The sequence below is a fragment of the Lolium perenne genome, chromosome 5 (genome assembly GCF_019359855.2).
Source record: "Lolium perenne isolate Kyuss_39 chromosome 5, Kyuss_2.0, whole genome shotgun sequence".
Lineage (NCBI taxonomy): Eukaryota > Viridiplantae > Streptophyta > Magnoliopsida > Poales > Poaceae > Lolium > Lolium perenne.
The window spans coordinates 108,961,177-108,973,574 of record NC_067248.2 but is presented as its reverse complement, the minus strand read 5'-3'; the positions used below and the strand labels follow the sequence as shown (position 1 = coordinate 108,973,574).

At 44.8% G+C, this 12,398-nt stretch overlaps 1 protein-coding gene across 1 annotated transcript; it reads left to right on the top strand.

Moving 5' to 3' along the window:
• Window positions 1-3,623: 3,623 nt before the first annotated feature.
• On the top strand, window positions 3,624-7,462 carry LOC127299598 (amino acid permease 6). Its single transcript, XM_051329587.2, has 4 exons — window positions 3,624-3,790; window positions 4,128-4,361; window positions 4,434-4,527; window positions 6,212-7,462. Exons 1-4 carry the CDS (start codon window positions 3,727-3,729, stop codon window positions 7,221-7,223), a joined length of 1,404 nt encoding a protein of 467 aa, XP_051185547.1. The 5' UTR covers window positions 3,624-3,726; the 3' UTR covers window positions 7,224-7,462.
• Window positions 7,463-12,398: the final 4,936 nt, after the last annotated feature.

Below are 12,398 nucleotides of genomic sequence, written 5' to 3'. Positions count from 1 at the left end.
TATGCTGAAATGAGGAGATATGTTTATGAAATGTCCTTGCGATCACTCGAATTCTATGCTAAAATGAGCCCAAAGTCTCTCCAGATATGCATAAAGAGTAAGATATTCCTAGAGCAATTTTTTTGGGAGTTAATATTGTCGGAATCAGCCACGGAGCCTCCCAATGCCCAGAAAAAAAATTGGGAGCCTCACAAGAACTGGTTATTTGGGAGTTCAGTTTTGGTGATCTACTAGAGATGCTCCTATGTAGCAAAACTGTGCTTTAAGTATCATATAATCAAATTACGCGAGATTATTCACCTATTGTAATATGGTGCAACTTTCTTTTAGAGAAAACACAAAACTTTGTTCTTTGTGTCTCAGTGAATTGATAGAAAAGAGAATTATGCCAAGCCCAGTAGAGGACTACACCTGAGATTAGAACACGATGCCCATAAGAGTTAGGTACCACGGGGAGCAGACTCGCAATCCCCTTTGCGCCCTCTGTTGCCCAATCCTGGGACTCTGTCCGGATTGTGGAAAACAACAGGTAGACATCGGTTGTGCAGCATCGAAGATGGTCATGTTGCGCTACTTCCAGATTCACCAAACCGCAAGCATAGCTTGCAACGAGGTGCCTTTCAGAGCGGTCTTGGGGACTGCAGATCCACCAGTCCACAAGGGTGTCCCAAGGTCTAAAGATGGAGCGATGGATCGGATCTAGGAGCACCTCGTACAGAGGGATATGCACAAACGAACAGCCCGCGAGGAGCTCCTCGGGCTGGTCACAGAGAATGCAGCAGTAAGCATGCTGGTGGCCCCTCCTTGCAAGCCGACCAGACAAAGAACTACAATGGGCGGGTGGTGCCCGAGACTCCCAGTTCAGCTTTGTTTTTCCTTTTCTTTTAGGCGTGATGAGTGGGTTTAATATTATGTTGCAACTACAATGTACTACCTCCAGTTGGATTTAATCGATGCGGGACTCTACCTACGAATGCTAGCGCTGCCTATGCTCCGTGTTGATCTAATCGGATCGGATGGAGTATATGACTACATCTGGTCATCTGGCGTAACTCCATCCTGGGCTTAAAAATAATCTTGCAACCAGTATGGCAGTATCTATATGACTACATCTGGTCATCTTGTGTATCGCCATCCTCTCTTGAGGCTTATCTCCTCCCGTCTTAAATAAGCATGAAGAGACACATGAACTCCAGTGGTTCCGTTCCTTTCAAACATTCGACATGTACGATACACTTACATTTTTTCATTAAAAGAAATAACAACGCTGGTCCATCCAAATTGGAGGTTGCATGCAGTTCTGGCAGTGTAATCCCCATGAATTTGGCTTTCCGGCGGTGGAGGTTAGCTAGGTTGTTCCATTCGAGTGAGTTTGGCTTGCTGGAGCCGTTGTGGTGGCTTGTACTAGGAGACAGTGAGATCTACCATTTCAGCGATGCCATACGGGCCTTCTGGCTCTTTTCTTCTACATAAACCTTCTAGGATGTATCCTCGAATCCCCATGAATTCTTGCTATATTTAGAACTAACTGAATCTGGTCTTTGCGGTTAGTGCTGGAAATCCTGAAAGAAGCAACCATAGCCTCGTGTACTGAACTATGTGCCCCTGTGGCCCTGTGTACTCAATATAAGACAGAAATACGCTACCGTACCAAAGTATTTTTATTAACGTAGTGAAAACTAAAGATGCAAAAGTATGTGTTCGTTGTCATGCCCATCTACCGTACAAACACCTATAATTGTCGATCTATAGCATCTTATTTACCATACATAGGATTTATACGTCTATATGTGAAACCGTATTAAGCAAGCAATTATACCAACTAATATGTTTGCTGCGAAGCACATGAAAGCTCATGCATGCTAAAATAGTCTCAGAAGTTGGTTATGGTGTAACGAAAGAAGTCACTAGGGACAATTAGATTATGTTATACATAGCTAGGCATATCACACATTTCGATTTATACATAACAACTAGCTGATGTGAGCACTCCTGTAAATTGCAATGCATATATGCGTAGACACTTTATTTTTGGGAGAGCATCTACTATGTATAGAACTTAACTTATTTGATTCGTGGGGACCTTATCAACCTGCCAAGCCAACATTTTTGACAGTTGATGTTCTATACAGGTTTGATCTCATCATGTGAAACTATAGCATCTTGTTTACCATATATAGGATTTATACAATGGTAAGGAAGACACGTCTTCTAGAGAAGATACTAAAATATAAATGGTACAATGCATTATCTCATATTATTATCCTAGCAATAAATTGAAATTAATTAAATTTTAGAAAGAAATTGAATTTCTAAGGGAAGAAAAATGGTACAATGGAGAAAATAACTTTATCTTATTTCATAAAAGATCATCACTTAGCTAAGGAAAGACAACCTTCTCTCAGTTAAATAAGCAAAAATCCTATGTGACGACCGTAAGGGAATGCTGACGTCACCCTATTGTACATGTCCTAATAATTCACACATGATTGCTCGCACACCACATGCCGCATGTGGCTCTTCTAACGTTTTTTTTTTCTTTCAAAATTCGATTTTTTTTTTCAAAAATTGTGGATTTCTTAATGGCTACACGCTATATCTTGGGGCTTGGGCACTGCACTTTATTTTGCTCCTTACTGAGATAGCGTACATAAGTTTCTGAAGACATTTGCAGAAAAGCAAACGGCCTTTGCAGGCTTGCAGCCACAACACAGTTGGCGTTTCAAAAGTTCGAAGCTCATGCAATTTCCTTTCATAAGACGGAAATATGCTACCACAGTACTCTAACTAACGTAGTGAAAATCAAAGTTGCAAAAGTATGTGTTCGATCGACGTCATACCCATCTACCGTACAAACACCCAATTGTCGATCTATAGTATCTTGTTTACCATATATATGATTTATACATCTTTACGGGAAACTTTATCAAGCAAGCAAATATGTTTGTTGCGAAGCACACGAAAGCTCATGCATACTAAAATAGTCTCGAAGTTGGTTACGGTGTAATGAAAGAAGTCACTAGGGACAATTAGATTATGTTATAAATAGCTAGGCATATCACACATTTCGATTTATGCATACCAATACTCGTGTAAAAAAATTTATGGGTACACGTTCGGCTACATCTTGCGCATGCACTACACCTTCTTTGGCTCCTCACTGAGATAGCGTACATAAGTTTCTGAATACATTTGCAGAAAAGCAAACGGCATTTGCAGTTACTTACAACACAGTTGGCGTTTCAAAACTCCGTAACACATGCACTTTCCTTTTAGATAGTAGTACAAGTCAAGAATGTTCATCACAGTTTATTTCCACGCGAGCATGGCAAATTTGTATATTTGACCACCAATGGAAGGAAGGGGTAATGGATCGTTTAGCTATTGTGTTGTGCATGCGTTCCAGACGACTCTCACTCTGAATAATTAAAGTCTATCTACACTGATATAAAGCCGATTGATCGATGGAGACCGCGCCATAAATCTCTTTTAACTTTGGTGCTATAATTATTCGTTCCTTTTCTTTGCCTCTCTTTATCTACTACAGTTTTCATGACGAAAAGAAGTGATGAAGTAGGAGCATTTCTTGCATCTGGGGGCTATATATATGTGGTGGCTGCTGCCGAAGCACGCACTGACAGACACTCACTCGTAGAGGAGAGAGTGATAAGGACTCAATTAAGGAGGATAGGGAGAGACCAGAGAGGAAGAGAAGAGAGGGAGGAGATGGGAACGGAGAGGAGATCAGTTGTGTACGATGCTGAAGGAGGCGACGATCATGAGAGGCAAGGTACGTATGTGATCACCGAGATTAATTATTAATTGCATCGAAGCTCGATCAATTAATTGTTTCTGTCCTGGTTTTCCATTTCATCTCCATGCTCCATCGATCGGCTTAAGAACAATTGACAGATTCGATGTGATGTGAAGAAATTAGCGGAGCTAGTAGGCTAGCTAGCTAGCATAACATAGCTAAGTATAGGACAAATTACGTGTTAGCAATGGCATGAAGTACCTGGATCGATCTGCATGATCTAACATTCGGATTTCGGATTTTGTAAGAGGTTCAGTTCAGATGAACCGCGCGCGCGAAAGAAGTAATCGTAACATGATGACTCTTGATGCAGGGACCGTGTGGACGGCGACGTCGCACATCGTGGCGGCGGTGGTCGGCTCCGGCGTGCTAGCTCTGGCGTGGACGGTGGCGCAGCTGGGGTGGGCGGTCGGCCCGCTCGTCCTCCTGGGCTTCTCCGGCGTCACCTACTACACCTCCACACTCCTCGCCAACTGCTACCGCTACCCGGACCCTGTCAGCGGCTCCGTCAACCGCGAGTACATCGACGCCGTCCGATGCTACCTTGGTAACTCCCGCACGAATCTTAAAGCTCTCGATCCCCAGAATTAGCTAAACCGTCCATGGCTGTATTGTTAAGGTCGAAAGAGCGTGCTGCTGTGCGGATGCGCGCAGTACGTGAACCTGTGGGGCACGCTTGTTGGCTACACCATCACGGCAAGCACCAGCATGATGTAAGTAACCAATCCAACTTTATTTTTTGTTGCATCATCATCCATTAATCCATGAAATATATATGCTCTTATTTTTATGGGATTCACATCAATTTATTCACTTATTATGCCATTTGCGTCAATATATGCATTCTAGATAGATTGCATGCTCTTATGAGATTCACCAAGGATATAATTAATGTGTTGTTCTCTTTATCTCTGTACTCTTTCCGTTCCATAACTTAATTTTGTTATGGCTATAATTTAAGTTTAAACTAAAATCACGAAAAAAATAATGGAACGGAGAGCCACTGCATTTATTCTTCGCATCCGTGCATACGGGATGGATTGTTAGCAATGTGGTGCCCTTTCTTTTGTTTTCTTTTGTGGCGGACATGCATGCATGGTGCGTTCGTACGTGTTCACTAGCTTCCCTCTTAACCTAAGCTTTGTCGGGGACAGCGAAAAGATGGCAGAATATGCGGCCGCCTTTAGCCATATGGACTATGAGTCCATGATTAGTAGTTAGCCTAGCTAAGCTAGTTAACTGATTTCGTGCGTGACGTACGCAAGAATAGCGTCCCCTGGAACCCAGGAGGGAATCCGTTTGCATTCTCGCATTAGATTGCACGTTGCACGGCACGCCATGCGCGTGACACGGCGACGTACGGCCAGCTAGCTTGAGCTTGTTGGTGGATCCGTCACGGTTGCACGCACCTGCACGTATCTCGCGTGACATGTACAGCACACGCCTGTATCTGCCACATCCGGCCGGGATTGTTTAACTCAGCATGGAATTCTTGTCATCGGCCGATAGCCGCGGTACTTCACTCGGTAACCAAATCTCTAGTTTGGAGCGGGTGCGGATCTAGTATGGTGCACATGCACCGTTGAAACGACACGTGCCCTAACTTGGCACACGTGGGTGCCTCGTCCACGTAACTAGGTTGATGGGGATGAGTCGAGTTTTACATTGTATCAAAATTCAAGAACAAAATTACATTTTGGAGGAAAGTTCAAAATAGGGATGATGATCAGCTGCTATATATCGTTTCATAGATCTCTCGAAATGTAGGATCCTTTTACACAGATTCCAAAAAAGTTCTTTAATTTTTTTACGTATGGATGTTTTTGGAGAATTTTAATCCTTCAGTCTTTTCATTACTGGTGGCTAGCCATTTTGTCACAACGTAAAAACATAGTGAGTCAATGTTCTCCCCCCTAGTCTTATCGAGTGACTATTTTACATTATCTCCGAATCGAACATCTCATATCATGTTAGATCCATCTAGGAAGAACACTGAGAAATGAGTTTCTAACATGGATCCACCATGTATTTCATATGGTGATTCATGCGCTTTGATTTTGGTACGTATACACAACGAAATATGTCGATACATTTTGGGACAAAAGAAAAACTAACATGATAATTAGGTTAAGAAACATATACATTTTTAAACATGACACCGTTCGACAAGAATAGGAAACTATGCACGAATACCCGAGCACCAACAGAGAATCAAAACGTACACCGTACCAAAATCCACTCTCGAACCCTAGCTAGGAGCCTAGGATCGACATGGTGAGAATTTTCCTGGTACAAAGTTGTCAACAACGGTCTACACTTTTAAATCGATCTGGTTTAAGTCGGCAGTCATTCTTTCGAGTTTCGACTAATTACTTACTTGGATAAATTTGTGCGTAGCGCGGTGAAGCGGGTGAACTGCTTTCACCGGTCGGGATTCAGCGTGACGGGATGCGACGGGTCGGGGAGCACGTACATGGTGGTTTTCGGCCTGATGCAGCTGCTTCTCTCCCAGCTCCCCAGCCTCCACAACATCGCCTGGCTCTCCGTCGTCGCCGTCGCCACCTCCTTCGGCTACTCCTTCATCAGCCTCGGCCTCTGCGCCGCCAAGTGGGCCTCCCACGGCGACGTCCGCGGCACCCTCGCCGGCGCCAGCATCGACGCGCCCCGCGACAAGGCCTTCAACGTCCTCCTCGCGCTCGGCAACATCGCCTTCTCCTACACCTTCGCCGACGTGCTCATCGAGATCCAGGACACGCTCAGGTCGCCCCCGGCGGAGAACAAGACCATGAAGCGCGCCTCGCTCTACGGCCTCAGCATGACCACCGTCTTCTACCTCCTGCTCGGCTGCATCGGCTACGCGGCATTCGGCAACGACGCCCCCGGGAACATCCTCACCGGCTACGCCTTCTATGAGCCCTACTGGCTCGTCGACGTCGCCAACGTCTGCGTCATCGTGCACCTCGCCGGCGCCTACCAGGTGTTCGCGCAGCCAATCTTCGCGAGGCTCGAGAGCTACGTCGCGTGCCGGTGGCCCGACTCCAAGATCATCACCGCCACCTACTACGTGCGCGTGCCGGGCCGGCCGTCCTCGTCGGTGCCGGTGGCGCCGCTCAAGCTGGTGCTGCGCACCGTCATCATCATGTTCACCACGCTGGTGGCGATGCTGCTGCCGTTTTTCAACGCCGTGCTGGGGCTCATCGGCGCGCTCGGCTTCTGGCCGCTCTCCGTCTACTTCCCCGTCAGCATGCACATCGCTAGGCTAAGCATCAGGCGCGGCGAGGGGCGGTGGTGGTCGCTTCAGGCCATGAGCTTCGTCTGCCTCCTCATCTCCCTCGCCGCCAGCATCGGGTCCGTGCAGGACATCGTGCACAACCTCAAGACCGCCACGCCCTTCAAGACTGTCGACTGATGGATCGACTGCAGTCGATGGATTATTAATTAGATCGATCGATCCGAGGGAGCCATGAACGTTGCCTCACTTATTTTTTGGCGTTAATTTGATCGACATATGGATGGATCGATCAAGTGGATCGATCGGTTTTCTTGATCTTGATTTGAACTTTGTAAGTGCTATATCTGTAACGTACGACGTACTAGCACATATGTAACTTGTCCAATCCAATAGAGCAATGCTTATTACCAAGATAATTGCTTGTTTGTCCATGGAATGGAAGGCACGCAAAGTCCGTCGGTGAAAATTCCTATACGACCAACATGTACATTCGACACCAAAATAGCGGAAGCTACTTTGATGCGATTGAGAAGCAATCGCGCGATAGTTAGGGTGTTGAACCGGGTTCTCTCGGAGGACGGGCGCGGGATTGGATGGCTACTCCTTCACGTTCTGGGGGTAGAGGCGACGGCTCATGTGGAACACCACCCTTTAACGGGGCGATACATATCGGACAACGAAAATGGTCACGCGTGTTCGTTTGCGTCACTTCGCGGATACAAAAATAGTCATTTTTTACCGCACTTCCGTTGGCGTCTGGGGTGCCTCCAGCGGGCTAATGTATTTGGGCCGCGGACATAGATTTGGATGTAAAAATAGCAAAATAAACAGGTTTAAAGTAGTCTCAGTTATTACATCCAAATTTGTGAAAATCTATAAGAAAATAAGGTGATATTGAGCACTACGTAATATCTTTATGGCCAGCCAATGCCCATTGATGACCGGATATGTTCTCGTTAGTGACTTCAACATTCATATGTAGATACTGCTGAGGATGCCCCAGGGATTGGCACAACTAATTCACCTTGGAAATCTCATTGGTGCTCATTGCGGCTATCAGGACGCTCGTTCTCAACGATCATGTTATGCAGGATCACTCAACAGGTTTTTTTTTAGAAAAACAGGGCTTCAAACCGAAACCATAGTCACCAAACAAACATCCAGATTTTTTACAGCCAACTTATGCCATCAACAAAAGCCTAACAGTTCCTCCACACACACAACATACCATATCACAGACCGAAACTAGGAGTTTTGACACAACGAGGGGAAAAAAGGGGAGGGCACATAAGCAACCAGCAACACCCTGGATTTTTTCATGGACGCTCCAACACTTTGAAGCTTGTGCCATCGCCAACCAACACCAGTGTGTTGGCCTCCAGAGTTCTCGCCAAGTCTTCTGCCATGATCAGCATCAGCCCAAACCCTCTCACCCTATTCATGTCGCACACCTCCAGCGACGATCTCGCCTTCTTCTGAGGGGTCAGCCAGGCTCCGGCCACGACAGCAGCGGCGGCAGCCGAGCTAACACCTCCAGCTTGCTCAGCAACAGGTTCAAGCTTCCTTTTTCTTCTTCCTTCAGCAGATTTTTCCACTGAGCACAACTGAAGGCCACTTGTCTCCACATCCCCTGCGTCCCAAACCATTGAGATCGATCGAAAACATGGTCATTTCTGGTAATCCAGATGGTTCTCAGGGTAGAAGCAAAAATCATATTGAGTAAAGCATTCTTCTTCTTATCATTCCAAAGAATAGTGATATCAGACAGGGTTGCAATCTGAATCCTAAGACCCAAAACCAACCCTATCTCTTTCCATAATTTGAAAGCAACCACACAGTCAAAAAAACAAGTGTTGGCAAGATTCAACTTCATTGCAAAACACACAAGTCAAATCATCAACATTTTGTCTTTTAACCAAGTTATCTCTAGTGAGCAACTTGTTACAAAATAACAACCAGAGAAAGAAATGAATTTTTGGGGGAACCTTTACTTTCCAAACACAGTGAATATCAACACGTTTAATCCCCCCAAAATTTACCACAACATACATAGATTTCACACTATATACCACATTGGCCTCACACATCCCCAGATCAGTGCATCCTTCTCAGTATTCAAGGTAAGGGTCTGTGCAATTTGCTGGATTTCCAACCACTGCACCATCAACCTATGATCAAAACACCTTCTAAAGGTTACTTTCAAAGAAACCCCATCCCAAAGCTCAGCAATGGTTTTATCCTGCTCATTAACCGGGAAATAGACTTCCCAATATTGAATAGCTAGGCTGCAGGACCCAAACCAATGATCTTCTCAAAACTTAACTTTCTTCACATCCCCTACTTTCCATTGATACCCCATTTTAGAAGCTTTAGCAGCCCACATCACCCCTTTCCAGAAAGGTGAGGCACCAGAAGAAGAGCAGGAGATTTTTTTTGGAGTATCAACACTATATTTAATATCAATAATTTGTTTCCAAAGTTTGTTCTCATTCAAGTTATATCTTTTAATCCAACAGGCTAAAAGGCACATATTCATCTCTGATAAGTCAGGAATGCCCAAGCCTCCATACTCCTTCTTTCTAGTGACCAACCCCCAATTAGCTAAATGGTACTTGTGATGACCCTCATAATTATCCCAGAGACAGTGAGCCATCTGAGGATTAATGAGGGTAATGGCCCATTTTGGAAATTTGATCACACTAAGCAAATAAAGAGGGATGCTGGCTAGAACACTTCTTGATGGGTTCATTGCATAGAAAACAAAAAATTCCTACCGCCAAGACGAATAAATCCAAGATCTAATCTGTGGAAAAGCCAAGATCTAATCTACAAGATCGGAGCAACGAGATGGAGATCAGACTAACCCTCGAAGATTCCAAAGCCTACGAAATTAATCTCGTTGTTGGTGTAGACGATCGTTCCGGTGCTGCAATCCGGCAGCACTTCCATACTCGGTCGCGCGTACGGTGTCGATGAAGCCCGTCCTCTCCCCGTTCCAGCGGGCAGCGGAGGTGTGGTAGATCTCCACGAAATACCAGCAGCACGACGGCGTGGTGGTGGTGGTGGAGAAGAATTACTGCAGGGCTTCGCCTAAGCCTGCGCAGCGTATGGAGGAGGAAGAGAGGGGGCGGCTAGGGTTGGATGAGGGGTGCCTTGGCCGGCCACCCCTCCCCTCTTTATATAGGTGGAGGGGTCGGCCTAGGGTTTCCCCTAGGGCCCACCCTCCCCTTGTCCGGCGCATGAAGGGAGGGAAAACCCCTCCCCCAAGTGTTCCCCTTTATCTCTAAATTAAACCATTTAATTTTTAGAGATAGATTCTATCTCTAGATTTAAACCATTTAAACTAGAGATAGATCTTATCTCCAAGGGGGGGGGGGCGGCCTGGGCCCACATGTCATAGTGGGCAGGACCCACCATGCTATGTGGTCCCTCCCGGGGTGGTGGGGCCACTAGTGACCCTTCTAGAACATTCTAGAAGCTCCAATCAAAACACCGGAACTTTCCCGAACCCCGGAAAAAGACTTCCCATATATGAATCTTATTCTCCGGACCATTCCGGACCTCCTCGTGATGTCCTGGATACCATCCGAGACTCCGAACAAAAACTTTGGACTCCATCTCATATTCCGTATCTACTTATGCGACATCGAACCTTAAGCGCGTCACCCTACGGTTCGCGAACTATGCAGACATGGTCAAGACTCCTCTCCGGGCAATAACCAATAGCGGGATCTAGAGATCCATAATGGCTCCCACATATTCAACGATGACTTAGTGATCGATTGAACCATTTACATACGATGCCGATTCCATTTGTCACGCGATATTTTACTTGTCCGAGGTTCGATCATCGGTATCTCCATACCTTGTTCAACCTCGTTACCGACAAGTACTCTTTACTCGTACCGTGGTATGTCATCTCTTGTGATCCAATCACATGCTTGCAAGCTAGTTAGACGACATTCCACCGAGAGGGCCAGAGTATATCTATTCGTCATCAGGATGGACAAATCCCACTATTGATCCATATGCCTCAACTCACACTTTCCGAATACTTAATCCCATCTTTTTAACCACCCATTTACGCAATGGCATTTGATGTAATGAAAGTACCCTTCCGGTGTAAGTGATTTACATGATCTCATGGTCGAAGGACTTAGGCAACTATGTATCGAAAGCTTATAGCAAATTGAACTTAATGACTTGATCTTATGCTACGCTCATTTGGGTGTGTGTCCATTATATCATTCAAGTAATGACATAACCTTGTTATTAATAACATCCAATGTTCATGATCACGAAACCATGATCATCCATTAATCATCAAGCTAGTTATACAAGAGGCTTACTAGGGACTCCTTGTTGTTTACATAACACACATGTATCAATGTTTCGGTTAATACAATTATAGCATGGTATGCAAACATTTATCATAAACACAAAGATATTATAATAACCACTTTATTATTGCCTCTTGGGCATATCTCCAACACATCTAAGCAGCTCTAGTTTAGCAGCATGGTTAAGTACCTTTCCCCTCCAACCAGCAGCCTTCCTTAGGATTTTATCAACAACGGGTTGGATACCTTCTCTTCAAAGTTTACTGTGATGCAAAGGAACTTCTAAGTATTGCATGGGGAATTCACCCAGCTTACAGCTCAAGGTCTGAGCAATAAATTGTGCATCACAATCATCCACATTAATAGGAACTAAATCGCACTTGTGAAAATTGATCCTCATGCCAGACATATGTTCAAAGCAGACTAGGATCCACTTTAAATTTATAGCAGAGGACAAGTTCTTTTCTAGAAAAAGTAAGGTATCATCAGCATATTGCATACTGATGATACCTCCACCTCCCAACTCTTGCAGAAGTCCAGCTAATTGTCTATTAACATCAGCTTTGGACAAGATTTTGGTGAACACATCAGCCATAAAATTAAATAGGATAGGGGAAATAGGATCCCCTTGCCTCACACCTCTACTGGTAAGAAAAAATGACTATTACAGTTATTGATCCTAACACCCATAGACCCATTATGCAAAAGACCTTCAATAATAGACATCCATCTGGGGCTAAAACCTCTCATCCTCATGACTCTCAAGAGAAAAGCTCTATCAACCCTATCATGTGCCTTCTCATAGTCAAGCTTAAAGATAAAACCAGACTGGCCATTATGCACTTCATTATGAATAACTTCATGGGCAGAAAAAACACTCTCAAGTATATACCTCCCCTTAATAAAAGTTGTTTGGTTTGGTGAGATAAGATTTTCACTAACCACTCCCAGCCTATTGGTGGCACACTTAGAGAAAATCTTGAAACTACAATTAGTTAAAGCAATTGGCCTA